At 39.5% G+C, this 22608-nt stretch overlaps 1 protein-coding gene across 3 annotated transcripts in view; it reads left to right on the top strand.

Moving 5' to 3' along the window:
• Positions 1–22396, top strand: part of LOC110915448 (probable LRR receptor-like serine/threonine-protein kinase At1g07650) — an 81865-nt gene extending 59469 nt beyond the window's left edge. For all 3 annotated transcript variants that reach the window (XM_022160148.2, XM_035985329.1, XM_035985330.1), the window contains one exon: positions 22171–22396. In XM_022160148.2, coding sequence (XP_022015840.1) covers positions 22171–22192 — 22 coding nt within the window. In that variant the 3' untranslated portion in view covers positions 22193–22396. The remainder of the gene's footprint in view (positions 1–22170) is intronic.
• The last annotated feature ends 212 nt before the right edge of the window (positions 22397–22608 follow it).

Raw genomic sequence — 22608 nt, 5'->3', positions numbered from 1 at the left:
GGGTGAGTTAGGGTTTCGGTTTTTGATTACTTATTCCCAAAGTTTCCTACATATAATTAAAATCCAAGGGAGTTGGGCTAGTGGCTACAAGGAAACAAGAGAGTATGGGGTTGGGCCCCAATTTTCGCACCAAGGGAAAAGGGAATGGGGTTTGGGCTTGTTTGTGGTGCAAGGGGGGAGGAGGGGTGGGCTTGGGTTCGGTTTTTAATAGGTAACGGTTTCGCACAAAGTAATGGTTTTGCAAGATTCACGAAATAATTAATTAAAACGTTGCATATCGCAAAGTACCATAATACAACGCTTCGTTTCACAAAATAACGTATTCCAACATTTCAATTTCGGGTTTCTGGTTTCAAACATTAACAAGCACACAATCGTTCAAATAAAATCTGTCACCAAATTCAATTCACTTAACGTTCATACAATTACACAGTAAAACAAAACGTTTAGGAAATTACACGAGTTGTCACATCATCCCCAAGTTGAAAGAAATTTCGTCCCGAAATTTAGCACATCGTTGCCGGAGAAGCTAGTCGTGTGGTGCGTTTTCCTGGGGTATCACATCATCCGAAGTAGCTTCTGTACTGGACTCACCTTTCTTGAACAACTGGGGGTACTTGCGTTTCATCTGGTCCTCCCATTCCCAAGTGAACTCTGGGCCCCGACGGGATTTCTAACGGACTCGAACAATAGCTATTTTGGTACGTTTGAGAGTCTTAATTTCCCGGTCCATAATTTCCACCGGTTCATCGACGAAGCGCAACTGGTCGTCGATAGTGAGTTCCTTGAAAGGAACGATTAGGGTCTCATCTGACAAACACTTTTTCAGATTCGACACGTGAAAGACGTTGTGAACACCACTGAGCTCTTCGGGCAGATTCAATCTGTACGGCACCTTGCCGATTTTCTCAGTGATTTCGAAAGGTCCGACATACCGCGGATTAAGCTTGCCCCGTTTGCTAAAGCGAACCACGCTTTTCCAAGGTGAGACTTTAAGTAGCACTCGATCCCCAACCTAGAACTCGAGAGGTTTCTTACGCTTAACAGCGTAACTTTTCTGACGGACACGAGCTGCCGCCATTCGTTGTCTGATTTGGGCAATCTTTTCCGTTGTGTCGATAACGAGTTTTGGGCCAGTGATTTGGCTATCGCCAACTTCTGCCCAACATAGAGGTGATCGGCCTTTCCGCCCATACAAAGTCTCGAACGGAGCAGCCTTGATGCTGGTGTGGTAATTTTTGTTGTATGAGAACTCCACTAAAGGTAGGTGTCTCTCCTAGCCGTTACCAAAATCGACTGTAGGACCGGTTTTTACGCCGTTCGATTGCGAACACACAATAACGTACTACTAACGTGATTCCATTGAGAAATATGACAATTCCGGTACAAGATTCACGTTTACAACCACTTTCTCTCTCTAGACTTTCTCTCTCTAAACTTGGATCTCCGAAAGTACAAATGTGGAGGAAAGTCTTCTAAAACCCTTACTCACTTCTAATCTTATGTCATCAACATCCTATTTATAGGCCTTGGAATTAATGAGACTTCTCATTAATTACCAAAACACCACCTTGCTATTTCTAACTAATTGTGACATTATGCGCTTGATTTCTTCCAGCTTTTCACTACGACTCGAATTGACGAAGGCGATAGACAATAAATGCATCAACAAACTCCCCCTTGGATATTGCCGTAGTCAATCCGTAGTGAAACTCGTAGCGACTTGTCTTTCTCTCTCTCTTGAGTCTTCTTGCTTGAACAGAATCCCGGTGGATCTGTCTTTAGCTTCCGTTGCTCTTTTTCTTCAGACTCTTCAGGCTCCCCCTTTCGTCAAGCTTCCGTGCTTTTGGGATCGACGCCTGGCTTTCCGTATCAACAAATTAGAAACCTGCACAACTCAACCTCTCTATTACAAACCAATAAAGTTGTGATTCAACTTAATGAATCAACTAAACATTTGAGAATTTTCACATTTATAACTTTTTTTTTAAAATTTGAAACATTCCAATTACTGATTCAAATTAATGTATCATCTTAAACATTTCAAATCAATTAACCAACCTGTCTGTTCATCATGTTTAGCCTTTGAGATTTTGAATGTCAGCTCTCCAACATCAGTTGTCAAAAATCTTTTTGGATTTTTTCAAAATAAGAAACATAAATGTAAAGACAGAAATTAAATGCAGAAAGGAAATATGTACAAACATATTTTTGTGAGTTTGTGTAAGAGGATCATATCAGTATTTGAGACACATCACAAGCACCGTTAAGCTTTTAATCGTTTTAAGTTCTAAACGATTCACGTTGATTGACGATATTGTTGTCCACTTAAGCTCAATCTAAAAACTTTCAAAAATGCTTACCGATACGTTAATGTATATTAATTTTGCACTAAATTCTTATGGACCCCACGATCTCAGCATATCCCCTCATCATGCAATACACTAACTCAAGTAATGCCTTTAAACTTTCATCAACTGTGATATATGCGAAAATAAAGCAGAATGTTTAAACATTAACAATCAGGTCGATACTTCCGTATACGCAGAGAAAGTCCAATGTATAAACAAAATAAGAAAATAAAACAAGTTGAAGTTGTTTAGGCTTTAACCACCAGGTCGATACTTCCGTATACGCAGAGGAGGTCCAAAGCTTAAACGAAACACCAAAGAAAATAAAGCAGAACGTTTAGGCAACAACATCCAGGTCGATACTCCCGTATACGCAGAGGATGTCCGATGCTTAAACAAAATAAAGAAATCAAACAAGTTTAAATCTTTGCAAAATGAAATGCACAATCATAGCGATTTTTCAGCAAAGTAGTGAAAGTTCACAAACTTAACCAGTTTTTATGCTTTTTGGCATTCAGCGATTACTGAGTAGGCACACAGTCAAGAAGGACAAAACTAAGTACTATGCTTTCAACCATGTTTCCCACTAGAACTAGGCTTTTTCATTTATGTTTGTATCGTTATCGCAAAACTACTAGTCTAGCTGAGCCTATCGTCACATCTTTAGTGAGATCGTTTATCACATTTGACATTTCATTTCTTTAGCATGCTGTGATAGTCCACTGATTTACTATCATTTCCTCTTTTTCACAACAAAACTCGTTTTGAATTTTTCAATGTTTTTGACATTTTCAAATTTTCTATTTTTTAAAAAAAAATTTCTCCCCCTAAAATCAAAATATGTTTCAATTTTGATTTTCTAGGAAAATTTGAAACAAACTGTACAAACTTGACAACTTGATGAGAATCACTTCAATTCTCCATCCACTTTGGCGTAAACAATCAGAACTCCCCCTCACAACAAACTATTTTCCCATTATGATTTCAAAACACTTAAGTTTGTTTTAATCAAAATAGTTTTTCCGGAAAATTAGTTTTGTGTGTCATTTCATAAACTCGGGGTTTCATCATTTTGTTTTTCAAATTACCACTTGTAGGAAAGATGAATCAAGTACAACTTAATGTCCCTGATTTATCTTTTGAAAGACGAAAAATCACCAGAGTGAAATTTCTCAAGAAATATGCCGATTCATGTTCCACGCTTACCAACCTGGGAACTCCGGCAAGTTAGGTTTTTTTTATTTGAAAAGTTTCACCCAAGCCTGACTGGCCTTGGGTGATTTTGAATTCTTGTTCAACAATGGTGGAAAGTTTGTATCATCCATTGTTAAATCTGAATTCTCAGATTTTACCTCAATAACTGGCTCTTCTGGTTTTGACGAACCAGAATCATTGCCTGAATGTGGCTTGTCTGACTTTATTGAGTCAGATTCATCGCCGACATGTGGCTCCTTTGTTTCCAAAGAAACAGATTCATTGCCACAAACTGTTACCTTCTTCTTTATCTCCTCTTTTGTCCTCAGATTTGCATCTGATGAATTCATCATGCTTGGCTTTGCAGACGATGGAGTTGATTCATCAGCACTCTTATTCGATCTGTCGGGTGAACCCGAGGACAAAATCTTCTCCAGATATTCTCTGGCCTTCTTCCTCTTCTTTCGCAGTTTGTCTTTTTGCCCCTGAGAAAGCTTCACTTTCGTTTCTTGAACTTTAGGTTCTTGGACCTTCTGTTCTTTGACTTTCTGGTCTGAAACTCTTAGTTCCTTGGGCTTGACAGTGACTGGTTTCTTTGCCAATTTCTGAGAATTAACCCTCAATCTTTCATTTGATCTCCTTGGGCAATCTCTGGCAATGTGTCCTTTGATTTGACAATTATAGCATCTTCTTGTCTCAAATCTTTGTCTCTGGCAGTTAACAGCAATGTGTCCTTGATAACCACATTTGTAGCACACTCTGTTATCGTACCAATCACCATTTTCACACCAAACGCTCAGATCATAGCATTGTTTGGCTTGGTGATACTCTTTCCTCTTCTTGATTGTTGGATTTGTCTTTTGAGCACTGTGGTCAAACCTGCACCACTTATTACCAACAATTTTTGAATTTTCGTTTTTCAATTTTTGTACTTTTTGATTGCGATTGGATGATCGATCTGATGAGCTTTTATTTTTTTTTTTTTGAACATTTTTCGGATTTTTAACAATTTGTTTTTGTTCAACAATCTTCTTAACAGGTTTCTGCTTTGAGCATTCACCTATTTCAGTAGATTGCAAAACAGTATTTTTGAATTTTTCTTTTAATTCTAAAAATACTTTTTGTTTTTCAATTTTTTCATTTTCATCATCAGATTTCTCATCACAATCTTCAACTTTGACATTGTCAAAATGTGTGACACTGTCACTTATTGGAATAGAATTGATCGGTTTTGGGCATGAAATATTCACATACGCTGAAGAAGTCACAAAACCTTTCAATTTATTTTCAAGCTCACTGATTTTCTTTCGAGCTTGTTCTCCTTCTTTTTCAAGTTGAATAATCTTCTGAAGATGAGAATTTATCATTTTTTGCTTTTCGATGTTATTTTTGCTAAATACATCTTTCCCATCTTCAAGAATTTTTATTTGACTTTGAAAATCTTTTTCAATTTTTACTTTTTCATTTTCTAAATTTTTTATTTTAATTTTCAAAACATTTTCTGAATTTTTAAGATTTTCGTTTTCTAATGTCAAACTCTCTAAATCCCTCAAGAGTTTGGCATTTTCAGATTTTAGATTTTCACAGTTTGAGCACTTCTTGATCGTTTTTACAGATTCAGCTTTCTTCTCCACCTTGATAGCTGAAATTTCTTTAACCTGCTCCTCTTCCTGAACAATTTCCTTAGATTTGACTTTTGCTTCATCAGTTGCTTCTGCATTACAAATCTTTTGTAGTTCAAGTTCTCGCTCTTTAATCTTCTCAATAAACAAACTCAAATTCACGTCTAAATATATCTTCCTCAAATCTAACAAATATGTTCTCCACATATCACCAGGTAAAACATTTGCCAACTTGTCAACCCATTCTTCATTCGTCTTGGTTATCTTCAATCTCACCATCTCCCAATACAACTCGACATACCTTTTGATCAACTCTTCAGTTGATTCTCTGATACCTGTAAAATTTTCAAACTTGTTCAGTGTAGTATAAATTTCAGAATCCATGCTTTGGTATCAAAAGATTCTTAATGACAAGTTTTTCAAACGATATGAAAGTTCACACAGACAGCAAGTGAAAATTTGCTCGGATGGGTATCTGATACTTGACAAATCACCTCCGATTACCTGCAAACACACAAGTAAATGATTAAATCAAAACAAATTGAATTCGTAACAGTGTATTGATGAACCCAATCTAAGACTCGTTGTCGAAGATTCGCCGATAAATGTTGTTCGGATAAAATCTCTAAATGAATAGGCTGTGATACACTGATGGGCTTAGAATGATTTGAGCCGAGAATTAATCACCACAAACACTTAACACCACCAAGATTGGGCCTTTGTATAAGATGGTGCAATATATACTCAAACGATGAATGGGTCTCCAAAACTTGTAAAAATGCGATAGGGCCGACGCTTGCCAAAACTGTAATTGGGCCTTTGTATCAAATGGGCTTTAATCAATATGTAGCCGTGAGTTCAGAATTAATTCATATCTTAACAACTTTGCTTGTTTAATGTTCTTTGATTTTTGATTGGACCTCACTAAAAACAAATCACATGGACAGACTGCACATGAGCTTACAATCACAACCCTATCAAACAACACACAATCAACTTCAACAATAACCTGCAAATCAAATCTATATCAGTTTCGAAACACTAACAACACTAACAAGCTTCTTTCACCAGCTTAGATCTAATTCTGTCCAAGAATTCAGTTGAAAACAACTATTTAAATCTGAACCCGATGATCAAATCAATCCGAAAAGAACAAACCTTCGACTGAAAAATCGATGTAAATTTGTTCAAACAGTTCGAAAATCACACCAAAACTGATCGAAACCAAACAAATTTCAATCCGAAACTAAACAAATCAGTCCGAAACGTATGAAAGTTCAACCAAAAATCATCGGAACTAATCAACTATCAATCCTCATACATCAAATCAATCCGAGATACACCTATGAACTACCGAACAGAACCGAAACAATTCGAAATACTCTAACGACACATCGAAAACTATTGAAACTCAATCCGAATCACAACGAAACATACTTTAACAGATCTGAATGCACAAACTTCTATTCGATAAGAACCAATTCACTTCGAAGTATACAAACAATAGATCGAACAGATCTGAATTAGTTCAAAATGGATAAAATTTCAACCGAATATCCTCTAAACTAGTCAGAAAATCAATCGAAACAGTCCTATCAACTCGAATAACAATCAGATAAGCAAACATGAACAACAATCAGTAACACTTATCATGAATCATATTACTTTCAGTTGATTATCTTGAATCAGATCACTTTCATCGAATCAATGCTTTATCCAAAACAAATTGTTTGCGACAATCAAATCATATTCAGTTAAAAACAATTTCAATCGTAAACAATCAGAAGGTTCAAAACATGAATCGAACAGATCAAAAACACATCAAAAATCAACCGAAAATCATTCGATTTCACCGTAACTCGTCGATAAACGTCCGATTTCGATCACGATCACTGATTGGGCCGAACAATGTCAAGGGATTGGTAATGTTGGGCGGTGCAAGGATGCTTATTCAAAGATTGGGCCTTAACATGCATATTCTGAACATCAGTTAATTGGGCGGCAACATTGATTGGTTATGATTCAAGGTGGCTGACAATTATGAACAACTGATTAAATGTAAGGGCTTCAGTGATTGGGCCAAAAAATAGTGGGGCGGTGTAACAAGGGCCTGCAATTAACCTGCTAACTATTTCAACAACCTGCCGATAACCTGTCAATCACGTGAAGAAGATGACACAAAAGCGAATCTTTATCAAACCTTTTGAGCGGACCACAATAGACACAATGAGCGAACCTGTTAAACCACTTGGAACGGACCTCAATGACTGAAAAAGCGAACCTGTTAAACCAAATAAGCGGACCTATGATACTCCACACGAGCGGACCTGTTGTTTTGAGCGAACCTGTGCTGAAATTTGACGCGAATTCGAACCGAAAAACTGCGATTTCTCCTAAACGACTTGGAGTTCGATCTGAAACTTGGTAGGGTTGTTAATCAACGAATTTCGCACAATATATCAAAAATTCAGACAAATCGGACCGTGAAATCACGTTCAATTTGACGAATTTCCGTAAGAACCGTGAGAAATGAGTAGAAGATGAAGAAATCGATGAAATCGGATCTGATTCGGCTCTGAAATCGCTGAAATCTGGTACGAGAACGATGTGTTTGATCTTGCAATCGAGCTCCTAGCTCTGATACCAATTGCAGGACCGGTTTTTACGCCGTTCGATTGCGAACACACAATAACGTACTACTAACGTGATTCCATTGAGAAATATGACAATTCCTGTACAAGATTCACGTTTACAATCACTTTCTCTCTCTAGACTTTCTCTCTCTAAACTTGGATCTCCAAAAGTACAAATGTGGAGGAAAGTCTTCTAAAACCCTTACTCACTTCTAATCTTATGTCATCAACATCCTATTTATAGGCCTTGGAATTAATGAGACTTCTCATTAATTACCAAAACGCCACCTTGCTATTTCTAACTAATTGTGACATTATGCGCTTGATTTCTTCCGGCTTTTCACTACGACTCGAATTGACGAAGGCGATAGACAATAAATGCATCAACATCGACAACACACGCTCGAAGCACGTCTTCTAGAGTCTGGATGGTGCGTTCAATCTGCCCATCCATCTGGGGGTAATAAGTTGTGCTCATGCCTAAACGTAGGCCGAAGGATTTGTGCATCGCCTGCCACAAATCTGATGTACAGCGCGGGTCACGATCGGAAATGATATAGGTTGGCACTCCGTGCCTAGCAACCACTTCTTTCAAGTAGATGTCTGCGAGTGTAGAAAACTTATCAGATTCCTTGATTGCCGAAAAGCGTGCAGACTTGGTCAATCGATCCACGATCACCCAGATGGTATCATTTCCTCGCTGAGATCTAGGTAAGCCAATGACAAAATCCATGGAAATCTGCTCCCATTTCCATGTGGGAATCTCGGGTTGTTGCAGTAATCCTGATGGCTTCTTGTATTCCACCTTCACCCTAGCATAGGTCAAGCATTAACTAACATAGGTCACTATGTTAGTTTTCATGTGGGGCCACCAGTGGCAAGTTTTAAGATTTTGGTACATCTTGTCAGAACCAGGATGCACCGAGTAACGAGACTTGTGTGCTTCGTCCATCACAAGCTCTTGTAGGTTTCCATAGAACGGGTCCAATACACAATCTACAAAATAGTAGGTACCATCTTCCTTGAGTTCAAGTCGCCTTTCCATGCCCCGCAAGGACTCAGCTTCAAGGTTCTCTTCCTTCAATGCTTCAACCTGAGCATTACGGATTTGGGTAGGAAGACTAGAGTGGATAGTAAGCTGTAACGCACGTACACGTTTAGTTTTTGGTTTCTTTTCCGACTGAGGGATCAGCCACAACGTTGGCCTTGCCTGGATGATACTTGATTGCGCACTCCTAGTCGTTGAGCAGTTCGACCCATCGACGCTGTTGCATGTTGAACTCCTTCTGATCCAAGATATGCTGGAGACTCCTATGACCGGTATAAATGGTGCATTTGGTACCGTACAGGCAATGTCTCCATATCTTGAGTGCAAACACTACTGTTCCTAACTCCAAATCGTGGGTAGTGTAGTTCCTTTTGTGAACCTTGAGTTGACGTGATGCGTAAGCAATGGCTTTCTCATGTTGCATCAACACACAACTAAGTCCTTGGATTGACGCGTCACAATAAACAACAAAATCGTTTGTGCCTTCTGGTAACGAAAGAATGGGGGTACAACAGAGTTTCACCTTCAGCTATTGAAACGTGGATTCCTGAGCAATCTTTCGAGTTAGGGTTGCGAGGGTTTGTGCATACGATCAAGAAAGTGGGCTTCGCAATGCCAAAAGTCGTTCGCTGGAAATTAAACGTAAGGTTGTTTGTGTTGTAGGGGCTCCATGGTAAGGTGTAGGTATCATTCGGATTCCTACTAGTTCTTTGTGTAGATTCGGATGTCGTCAAAGAAAACAAGTGGTATAGCTGTCAAGGTAGGCTAAATTCGAATGTCGTGACTGGGAACCTATCTCGGACGTATCAAGTTCTAAGGACAGTTCTTGTGATACCTCCATATCTGTGATATTCATGGCCCATTGCTCCTAGAGTATCGTTCGTAGAGAGTAACTCCTCCAAGCGAAAGTTCGCGAAGAATGTTGTTAGGATAAGGATCATAGGATTCGAGAAGTATATCGTGAATGGATGTGGAAACATGCAAAAAGGGTAGTAGCAATCGATGCGTAGGCGTTTAAGAATCCGTAGCAGGGGTTTACCTGCTGTCGAGGGTATGGCTGGTCATACACAAGTTGCATAAGGTTAAAATGAAGAACGCCCTTGGTTTAAAAAATCACGAAGTGCTCCGAAGCGTTTTGGTTCCAAAAGCTTTAAGCGAAGCTTCAAGCGCGAAGCGAGAGCTTCACGTATACGAAGCGCTCAAAATTAAAAAAAATAAAAAAAATTATTGTACACATCAATATGACCTATTCTACTTGTTAATCAATAACAAACACAAAAACATGATTAAAAAACACAATTAACACATAAAAAACATGGTTAAAACATAAATTAAAGTCGAAACACACTTAAAACATAAACATAAAACATAAATTAAAGTCGAAACACACTGGGTCCTCAGTTCTTTCATTTCCGTTGGAGCTAGCCTGTAAGGTGCTCTTGCTATAGGAGCCGCTCCAGGAATGATGTCTATTCTGAACTCCACTTGTCTATCTGGTGGTAATCCAGGTAGTTCTTCGGGAAAAACTTTGGGGTATTCAGAAATCACAGGAAGATCCTCTATCTTCGGCTTGGGTTCTTCAATTATAACCTGAGCCATGTAAATTACACAGCCTCTGTTCAAACACCTTGAAGCTTTCAGCATAGATACGTCTTCGGGCAACCCGTACTGCGTATCTCCTCGAATGGTAAGAGATTCACCACTCGGAGTCTTTAATACTATCTGCCTCTTGCCGCAAATGATTTGGGCCTGGTTATGGGATAACCAGTCCATGCCTAGCACAATGTCAAAACCCGCTAATTTGAAGGGAAGTAGAGATAAAGGAAAAGAATGGTTCTTAATGGACATTTCACATCCTTCTAGAACAGTTGAGACGGTTTCTATCGTGCCGTCTGCTAACTCTACTTCGTATTTCGCATCAAGGGTTTTGATAGGCATATTTAGTAGTTGGCAAAATTTCTGGTCTACAAAGGATTTATCGGCGCCAGAATCGAATAGTACTCTTGCAAATATATTATTTACGAGGAAAGTACCTGTAAGCACGTTGTCGTTCAGGACCGCTTCCTTTGCATCCATGCGAAAAACTCTCGCATTTGACTTCTTTGTTTCTTCTGCCTTCTTGGCATACTTTGGGCAGTTACTCTTGATGTGCCCTTTTTCATTACAACCATAGCAGGTTGCATCCTTGATTTTCTTGCACTCCACAGTCTTATGATCCTTGGACTTGCATAGTCCACAGGAAGAAGTCTTTGCTTGCGACTGTGAGTTCGAGGCAAATCTGCATTTCCCAGAGTGGGGTTTCTTGCAGATTTTGCAGTTGGGCCTTTCACCAGCTTGCCCATCTTTCTTCGCTTCCGACCCTCTTTTTCCTTCACCGTTTCCACGGTGCTTCTTCCCTGATCTTCGTGAGGTATCATCCTCACGTTTTCTCTTCTCAGCCTCCTTGTTCCTTAGTGTCCTCAGACGGACAGCGTCTAAGGTGAGAGACAAGGAGAGGTCAGTAACTGACCTGAAGGTCGTCGGCCGAGAGGCCTTTACACTCGCCTTTATCGCAGGCTCCAAGCCCCCAATGAAACGTGCAATTCTTCGGGGTTCTGGTGTCACAAGGTATGGGACTAGGCGAGACATCGTATTGATGCTCGTCAAATATGCCTGGCAGTCCAGGTTCGTCATCACTAGTGACACAAAGTCAGCCTCGATCTTCTCAACCTCATGCTGAGGGCAGTAGTTCTCCTTAATGAGAGCAATAAATTCCTCCCACGTCATTTTGTACAAAGCAGACTTACCAGATGCCTGCACCAACGCCCTCCACCATGCCAGGGCCTCGCCCTTAAATGACTGGGACACATATTTCACCACATCCCTCGCTGCACACCCGCTGATGTCCACAATAGTGTCCATCTCATCTAGCCAGGTGATACAATCAACAGCACCTTTCTCCCCTGTAAATTCCCGTGGCTTACACGATACAAAGTATTTGTAGGTGCAACCCTTAGCATTTGATGCATCAGTATATTCTCTATCGCGATGGACGCTGTTCTCAGTGGACGAGTGTTTGTCGTCATCTTTCTTGGGTTGAGAGGGTGGTTTGGAGTGTGTCTTTGATTTAGAGGGTGGCTTTGACACGGTTCTGCCTTGGGACTTAGTATATTGACGATCAAGAGCTGCCTGAACAGCATTGTCAATCAGAGCCTTCAGTTGTGCGCCTGTCAAATGCACTGGCGTATTGTCGTATTCGTCATCATTAGTATGGCTATTCTCTCCATTGGGATCTGCCATTGTAACTTGAATCTGTTACAGAAGATAACAAAATTTTATTCAGGAGATTATTATATAATTGTCTTTTATGACAATTTGTCAACCATGGTACAGAGACCATATTTGGTTAACTTATTACTTCATTACATATTAGGATTTGAATATATCCTATTTCAGCTATATAAATAGTATTGGCGGCATAAAGCCTAATCACGAGGATGTTTTATAATTTTAGCCGAGATTTCTGAGAATCAAAGGCATAGAGATTTGAACCGTAGTTATTTTATCTCTTTCTGACAGAGAGTCATAGACTACCACTGCCTTTTGTCTTTATAAGACAATTATTTCGGCCCATAGGCACTACACCTCTAATGGATGTTTTTAATATGGTTGGCCCGTAGGCACTACATCTCTAATGGATGTTTTAATAAGGTTGGCCCGTAGGCACTACATCACTAATGGATGTTTTTATAATACTGGCCCGTAGGCACTGCATCACTAATGGATGTTTTAATAATACTGGCCCGTAGGCACTACATCACTAATGGATGTTTTTATAAGGTTGGCCCGTAGGCACTACATCACTAATGGATGTTTTTAATAATATTGGTCACCTTCATTGGTGATTTAACCCACGATTTATAAATCATTTAGTTGGGTTTTGAAATCCTTAAAGGATTATTGTATAAGAATGACGTGCGTGATTTTTAACGAATCACATCTGCCATGATTGTTAACATGCGTACAGAGGTTAACAGGGAATCAGAATCTTTTCAATTAGGTCGTACCATCTTGACTGGATCTTAAAAGACACCAAGCTAGGTTTCACCTTTTAAGATTCTTTATTTAGGCAGATCAATATAAAAGGAATGGTTTTGATTTATTTTTATACATATTAAAACAAAACTCATAACATACATTCCATAATCTCAAATACGATTACATATTGCCCTAAACGGGTCTTTCAAATAGTACATACCTCCATAGAGGTTTTAAAATAAGTGACAAGTCCACGCAGGGACTAATACAAGATAGGTGTCCATGTAAGGACTAAAAGATAAGTCCACGTAGGGACTGACATAAGATAAATGTCCATACAAGGACTAAAGATAAGTCCACGTAGGGACTGAAATATGATAAGTTGTCCGCACAGGGACTCATTTCAAAGTAGAAATTACATTGGTACAACTATTAAGGGCTAGTGGTCACGTTTCTTCTTTTTGCCCTTTAGTAGGTTCGCCAAGCCTTTGAGAAATCCTCGGTGGCTCTTTTTCTCTTCTTCGAACTCTCTCTCCACACGATCTAGTCGATGGAGTAACTCTTCCTGTTCAGGAGGAGAAAATCGTGGTTGTGGCGCTTGATGCGGAACTGGAGGTCTGGGAGGTATTGGATACCCATGAGCTGAGTAGTCCGGTGGTCCCATGTTTCCATGTGCTCCGTCAGGGTAGCGCGCATTATATCTTGCTGACACCACATATGGGTCGCGCTGATAGCCGTAGTTGTATTGTGCTTGTGATGGTTCGAACGGGTTGTAAGCCGTCGGACCCGTGTAAGCAGGTATGGGTTGGTCATACCCAAATGGTGGCGAATTTTGTGCAGCTGGTGCGGAGTTCGCCTCCTGTATAGGACTTGAAGGTCCTTCTTCTTGTAGTGGCGGATAGTGGCTACTACTAGAATGTCGAGGAGTGCTGAAGTGGATACCCCCTCCTCCTCGTGTAGACATACGAGCGTTTGTCCTCCTACGCCTTGGCGGATCAGGTATTACTGGTTGTGCCGGTGGCGGAGGTGGTGGCGTAACTGCCTCAAAGTGTGAATCCTCAGAGGGATCCTGTGGATGTCGCGGTTGTTGATATGTCTGTTGAGGTGGCGTGTAGTACCACTCATGTCGGTCAAACAACGCTTGGAAACTGTCTGGTCCCTGATAGGGTGTGCCATGGAAGGATGACCCATCAGAGACTTCTATCGGATGCGTGGGCGTACCACGAGCTGGTTCAGTAGGATCCTCATCTTCCTCCATGGGATCTTCAGAAAAGTGGTCTTGTGGCCCTAGTGGAACAAAACCTGAAGGTTCCTGTATGTAGTCAGCCGGATTAAACTGACCTATGTAGTATGGAGTAGGGTCGTCATAATTCCGGGTCGATACCGAACGTTGTAGAGGTATGAAGGAAGGTTGTGGGTTGTTGGGATCATTTTCTGAGTTTGGCCCAAAGGAGTGCCGGTAGGATGGCGTCGAGCTGTGCGAGGTGGAATGCCTCGCGGGTTCATAAAGATCTCTTCGTTGTTGTGGTTCTTCGCTCCTTGTCATCGAAGGATGTCTTGTACCAGATGGTCCAGCTTCGTTATCGTGATGTGTCACGATTTCTCCTCTGCCTCTTCTTCCCCTTCCTCTTCCTCGGAATATAACAGGTGGCATTTTCCTGCTTTATAAAACTTTAAATACCAGTAATAAAAGAAAAGACAAGATTGGAATAACAATTCGAATTTGTCCTAAGTTCTTGTCTAGACTCAAGTATGTGCAATTGTGTCATTGAGATTAAACACATTAGGGTAGTGTTTAATTCACTCAATGTTGGCTCTGATACCAACCTGTCACACCCCGATTTCCACGTGTCTCACCGGTGGGCCCGGTGGGGGATTACCGTGACGATGTTGGCAACAATATAGTCAAACCACACAATTATATAATGCACAGCGGAAGCTTAAGATAAATATATAAACTTCAACCTCTGGTTGTAATATCAAATGTATTACAGAAGTTGAATATATCCACAGCGGATCAAAAAGTAATAAATATTGTTCATTCAGATGCAGCATCGAGTTTGCGAGACTATGTACGATGCTTAGGACGCCTATACCAGCCCATTACGTATAGTACCTGCATTTAATCTTTTTGGGGAAAATACGTCAGTTTACACTGGTAAATACATTCAACTGACACATTTGAAAATGTTTATTAAAATTGATTTGAATGCACAAGGCACAAACTCTTTTATAACTTGGGAAAATTATAATAAAATCTTGTGAACGTTTTACATGTTCTTTTATGCGTTCAGTAGCCCGGGTCGTGCCGGGTTAAAGATTTATAGACACACCACATTGCGTAAAACCGTAGTATAAAAACCAACGGCTACGTCTTTTAATTTAATGTCGACACTTTATACCGGGTGTACGCCTACACCGGGATGTCGATGGTCGTGGCCATTTCGTAAAATGATGCCAAGGATATCCGGGACAACGGTCATTAAACCCCCCAAAGGCTTTTAAGAAACAAAACTGTTTAAATGAGCCGATCATATTATTTAATTAACCACCTAAGCGATGGAAGAATATAATGCTCAATCAAGCGGTATTAATATACCGTAACCCAAGCCCATATAGGGGAAATAAGTTAAAGTATTTACCTTTGCAAGTATATTTCCTTAATTTGGATTAAATCACCGATAGCTTTTACTGGGGCTCCTAATCTGGAACGAAGGTTTTAATTAACCTCTTAGAATCCTAACGAGTCGTTATAATGGCCGTAGCCTAGACCGGTTGGTTCCGATATATATAGATATGGTTTAATCGCGCGAAAACGGCGAAAACCGAGAATGGAGTGTGATTCTGACCCAACAAGTTCAGAGACTTGTTTTATACGGGTTTATGGTTCACACTCTGGATTTTGGGGTTCAAATAATATAATTTGACCCATATCGGCTAATTCATGAAAACTAGTTTCATAAGCCGAACCGTGCGCGCAATAGGCGAAACGGTTAACCATGAGAGTCGTACGCTTATTTCCTAAGTCAATATGCCTTAAATGGGTTGTGGTATCAGTAGGATACCTTCCGTGAAGCCCGTAACGAGTTTAAGTTAATATTATGCCCCGTAGGGGCTTTTCGGTCATTTTAAAGACTTTTTAAAGAGCTTTTCGAGTTCTACAGGAAATCTGAGTTTCCCGAACAGCTTATAAAGCTTAAAATACTTTATTTATTATTTAAAATCAGTAGCAACTGGAATCGGGTCAAAAGACCTTGTAGAACTCATGTTTTGGCCGAAAAGGGCATATTCGGTATTTACCGAACCGTAGCCATAACCGCAGGTTATGAGCGAGGTAAAAATTATTAAAAATCTTTAAAACTCCCAAAATATTATTTTAATACAGTGGGTAAAAGTTTTGGTGACGAATTCTTGGTTTAGATAGGTTTTATGCTAATGCGCCGTTAATTACTAAAGTTTACTTTAAATGCGCCATTTAGCATAACTCTCATTCTAGACCTCGGATTGACGTGAAACTTTAAGGACATGCTTATAATTTGATAAGCAAGGTTCTGGTCCGTTCACGTGTCCGAAATACTCGTTTTAATTTCAAAAGGCCGTTACGGTCAACTTTTAGGCGAATGACGGAAATGCGCAAAAGACTCGGATAACTCATGAACCGATCACAGAGGTTTATACCAACATGTGACCTGGTCCTATGAGGGTCCTAAGGCATATCTATACCTCACTAAAACGGGTCAGAACTGAAGTCAAAGAAAAAGTCAAACTTTTGCGACATTCGGCTCCGAACCGGGTCAATATAGCAAACGGTCGATTCAAACGAGCGCAAACAAGTTTATATACTTATTATCATGTTTTATGATTGTCAAAACAGGTTCCATAGCATATACATTACAGATTATGCATAAATTGCTAAAATAGCTTTCTGTTGACTTTTTAACCGCACGTTTGACTCGATATTTGACATAGTTAGAGTGGTGATCAGGGGGAACCCTTTTAGAGGTTTATTACCCACATAAATACCAACTCATAACCACTTTTGATTCGTCATAAGACTGAACCATCACTGAGTTATTTTAAAGTCAAACCGTATTTACGACGGTTTGGTTCTTAGCCATTTACTAAGGAAATGTGAAACCACAAAGGGTTAGATCACTTACAGAAGTTGAGGGAAGACTTAAGAACTCAGAGGGATGCTTGAGAGCTTCTTAGAATGATCAGATAGTGTGTTTTGTGTTGTGTGAATGTTATGAGCCAAACTTGGCTATTTATAGTGAAACTAAGCCCTCAAGATCATCACAACTCAGCCTACATTTGATCATGGATCATGGGCAGGTGTCCCTAAGGTGTATGGGTCAAGTGTAGGGTGCCCATGCCTCATTTATTGAGGTTTGATCGTTCACAATGCTCAAAAGGCAAGAAACTACAAAGTTTCTGCATCTGGGCACTTTACGCGACCCGCATGGAAGTTCCATGCTTGTTTAACGCGGGTCGCCTGATATTCAAATATCAGGCGCGTAATTTAGGAGGCTCGCGGCCCGCCTCAACTTATCCCATAACACAACGCGGGTCGCGAGAGGTCAGATTTCCAGAAATTTTAAATCTTTTGTAATGATTATCAGAATCCGGTAATTAATAACGAAATCTTTCGTAATGATTTACCTGACCTTTCGGGTTTGAAGGGGTAACTTTGCGGTTTGGCCCTCGGTTATTTACCGATAGGGGCCTCGTGTTATTTACCCGCATTATAAAGTCCCCGGTTAGTTTATTAATTGTTTGGAAAGCCTTAACTTTCACTGTTGACGCTTTTAACCCTTCTCATACGAATTTGAGTATAACTCTCTCGTTTTAAGACGGAACTTTGCGGAATTTGTACAGTATATTCTAGTGAGCGTATAATACTGTTACGAAGCCTTGGGAACGTTAAAGGGTCACTCAGAGGTATAATTAAACATGTTGACACAGTTAACCCCTGTAGCTCGTAATCTCTCACTTTCTTCCGCGTTTCGCCTCCGTACGATCTATGATTTATTCGTTTGAAGGTACTGGCGTTATTTGGGGTTACTATACAGTATATTTACCCTTGTTGACATTTATAACCCTCGAATTTATATATTTTCAAGGTTTGTCAAAATTAGTCCTTTATTTATTATAGATGCCACGTGTAATCAAATGACACGTGTTAACACATCATTGGACACAAAAATTCGAGGTGTTACATGGGGGGGGGGGTAATCTTGTGATCGTGGAAATCGTGGTATGGTTGTTAGCGTTTCATTATATCAGTTGCGGATCGAAGAAACAGGAGGTTGCTGACATTCATACGAAGAATTGAGCGAAAACAAAAATCCAAAAAATCACCGAAGAATTTCGCCAACTATTTCGTTCTTCTAGAGACAGTTCCAATAATGGTAGATGGCAGCAACGACATGAAAGGAAAGTTCATTGCATCATGGTAATGTGAGTATGTCATTGGTCCAAAACCGAGTTTGGATCATAGGGTTTTGAGTTGTACACTGTGACTGCTTCGTTTCTGGTGACGATGACTAGCGGAGATGATGGGGTTTCTCAACATGGGCGCGTGGGTATATTGTTCTCCTAAATCCGAGTTCGTTTGTGCTGGTTATAGTCTACGTGTACGTCGACGTGCAAACCGAATGTATGGAGGGTCAGATCTGAATTCTAGCTGTAACGACGTCGTCATGTCCAGACAATCGCATGAATATATAGAACGCATAAAATGGTTGTCGTAGCAGGGTGACGAGAAAACAGGAAAAAGAATTTGATCACTACTTGCCAAGTTTCGAGTAAACAGCTGAGTGTCACAAAGAACGCATTAGGGCTAATAGACAACATGCTACTATCCTACCTAAAAATACCATAAACAGCACACCATGCAAAAGTAATCTAGCAAGTAGGCAATACAAACATAAATCCTACCACCTAGAGTGTTGAGTCTTGCACGTGGAATGAAGTGTCGTTGTGGATCGTTGAGCACTGAACAGGCTATAGTCTGGTTTTTGTCAAAAATATTTTTCCCTTTTAAAATCAAGTTCACTATAACCAATGGCTCTGATACCAATCTGTCCAACCCTCAAAATCCACAAGCGGAGTATTACCGCGAGGCGTGTGACTGATCAGGATCATACCACCAATCATAATAAACATTAAGTAAAGTAGAACCATTGCAATCAAACGTTTAAAGTTCACCAAACCAAAGTCCCAAAACCAAATTTAAAAGGTCAGCGGAAGCATAAGTTCAAAAACCAAAATATAAGTTAAAGGTTTTGTAAGTTTATCATGAACACACAGCGGTTCATGTCTGACAACGACTCCTTCCCCATGCAAGCTCCAGCAAATAACCTAACGACCTGCAAAGCATGTGGTAACGTGTCAACAAAAAGGTTGGAAAGTTCACTGTTGGTTGTCTGTTTTAATGCTGTTCCAAAAACCATTTGTTGTTAAGTTGTTTCGAAAACCAAAAGTTATCCAGTTCCATGTTCCCATAACCGAATATCGTGGGGGCTACCCCATGTTGTAAACCACTAGACCCATTACCATATCGACTACTGACTTAGGTCATGTTTATGTGCCCTGCGTCAATTTCTATCATAATTGACAGTGCCCAAGTACATTAGTCCACTCTCGTCCTTTGTGACACGGTGTGAGGCTTGTCAAACCTAATAGCGCTATTTAACTAATAACCCGTTCGCCAATGGCCCGGCGATTAAGTCGATATAAAAATGAGGGACTTCATGATAGAGTTTTGTCTAGTAAGTTTATGGTTGTTGGCCTACCCAAGGAGGACCGAGGTACGTATTCTACCCAAGGAGAATACGCATGTTGCATCCCACCTAAGGGGGATTGTTGTTAATTAACCCATTCCCAAACCACCGGAATATCCTTATTTAACTCATTCCCAAACCATCGGGAATCCCATGTTTTGACGAAAGTGTGAACTCACCTTTGGTTGCTCGGTTGGACTCTTAAAATAGCTAACAGTCAGGGTTGGTCAATCACGTCCTAGTATAATTACCACTTAGTCCATTAGTGATTTCAAATAGAGCACAAAGTTCCTACACGCATCTACCACATACCATGCACTCAGTTTAACAGTTCACGCCCATATATACATTCCACCAATAACTACTCAAGAGCAAGCATACGATATATCACCCGACACTTTCATCGACATATAACAAGTTGGATCATTATCAGATAACATAACCGACATTTAGACATGCAAATCACTACTTATATTGTTTCAGCTTTAATATCCAAAACTGGGCTGTTTTCGGGTATTTTAATAAAATAGTTAACTTATTTCAACAATTCCCAATTTTTTACATAATATTCTATACGGTCCAAGTATTATTGTGTAAAAAGCTCGGGATCCAATTTATTACCAATTATTTTATAAAAATCATTTACCGGGCTAAAATCAGATTCGTCACTTTCTGACTGTAGTCCACCGAAAAATTCATTTAAAATTCATCGTAAGTAAGTCTGATTAATGAATTTCTAGTTGGAGAATTACAATGACACCCGTGGCCATCTACTGTACAAATTTTGTGACCTAACACTATCCATATTTGAAGTTATGACGAAAAACATAACACACATTTTCTATAGAATAAACGCAGCTTTTGCTGCTGTACAAAACGGACCTTTAGAAATAGCATACGAACTCGAAAAAATATGATTCCAGCGCCATTTGATTCGTTTTTCAAAAACATATAATTAGGCATCAGAAAATCAATTTTTCAGTTTATGACGGTCCATTTATAGCCAACTGAAGTTAGCTGTTTTCATCAATCAGTATGGAGTTTTACATTTAAACGACACCAAAACGCGTATAAACGAACCCGACTCTTCCTAATAACAACTAACAGCAGGTTAATCATCCTTTACCATCTAACCATACCAATAATCACAAAACCCTGGCCATAACACATCCTGATTTTTTACAAAAATGCAGCCAATGATCATTTATGCATACAAACTATCCATTACTTCAACAAATCGCATACTTAACCGAAACAAATCATATAACATCAAAACCCTAGCATGTGAATTAAAAATCACAGCCATGATTATACAAATTTTCACCAAGAATCACAATCCAAAACAAGCATACTAACCTTGGAGCAAGAGAACGGATTACAAGGAAGTGAAAGGCGAATCAAGAAGCTAAATCAGGAGCTAGGGTTTGATTTTCGCAGGTGGCGGGTCTCTTCTGGTCGACGATCACAAGGGGGTGAGTTAGGGTTTCTGTTTCTGATTACTTATTCCCAAAGTCTCCTACATATAATTAAAATACAAGGGAATTGGGCTAGTGAGCTACAAGGAAACAAGAGAGTATGGGTTTGTGCCCCAATTTTCGCACCAAGGGAAAAAGGAGTGGGGTTTGGGCTTATTTGTGGCTTAAGGGGGGAGGAGGGGTGGACTTGGGTTGGGTTTTTAATAGGTAACGGTTTCGCACAAAGTAACGGTTTCACAAGATTCACCAAATAATTAATTAAAACGTTGCGTATCGCAGAGTACCATAATACAACGCTTCGTTTCACAAAATAACGTATTCCAATATTTCAATTTTGGGTTTCCAGTTTCACACATTACCAAGCACACAATCGTTCAAATAAAATCAATCGCCCAATTCAATTCATTTAACGTTCATACAATTACACAGCAAAACAAAACGTTCAGGAAATTACACGAGTTGTCACAATAACATTTTTGGTTCTTTAGTTCTTGGTGAGGTCTACTTCATAGGTTCTTTTTTTAAAACGAGAAATTTTTTGGTTGTTTTGTGTGTACTTTCGAATATAACTCACAAACCCGAATTGTATCTTAGAGAAAAGAGAAGAGAATAGGATTGATCAAAGAATTATTGGAAATCCTATAAAAATAAAGTGGAGAACCTTTGGGAATTGGTGTTGTACGGTGCATGTTTCAACGAAGCTCACTTTTTTATTTATACGACAAGAAATTAAAACACCCAATTCTTCATAAACCCTCGTAAATCCATGAGTTGAAACACTTTGAGTTGGATTTGTTTTTTTAAGAGAACAAATTCAAAAGGTGTGTATTAAAACAGTTGGTATATCAACTAAGAATTAAAGAACTGATACATTTCTGAAAGGGTTGTCTATTTCTCAACATGATATGGTTTGTAAATGGTTAAGTTTGATTTGTTTAATAATAAAAGTGAGGGGGTGTTGAAAATTATACATTGTTAAACACACTTTTATTATTTCTATACATTTTACATACGTTTATTTTTGTTTGTGATACATGGGCCGAAGGTTGCTGCTTATGTTGGGCTAACAGAAGACTGAAGTGGGCTTTAGGACATATTGGGGTACTGAAGACAGAAGATGCAGTCATGGGCCTGTAGTGTAACAACCCGACTTTTCGGATCGTTACCTGTCGCTGACATTTCTTTCATAAACGCTTGTACTATCAAGATTTGATTAACGCTATGGGTTAAACTATATTTTCAACACAGTTTAAATGCATTTTAAACGCATATTACAACGCTTACTTAATCACGATTGTCGCATTTAAACGCTATTTATAACGCTTGTTACTTAAACGCTATCGCAATGCAAACTCAACACAGGCTCGAAACGCGGATTATTTATATTATGTGTGTTAATTGTGTAATTACTTGTTTAGAATGTTATGTGGTTATCAACGCAACCCTTATACGCTCAAACGCTTACTCGCAACTCATTTTATAA

Source organism: Helianthus annuus, chromosome 16, assembly GCF_002127325.2.
Source record: "Helianthus annuus cultivar XRQ/B chromosome 16, HanXRQr2.0-SUNRISE, whole genome shotgun sequence".
Classification (NCBI taxonomy): Eukaryota; Viridiplantae; Streptophyta; class Magnoliopsida; order Asterales; family Asteraceae; genus Helianthus; species Helianthus annuus.
This window is presented reverse-complemented; position numbering and strand designations above follow the sequence as displayed.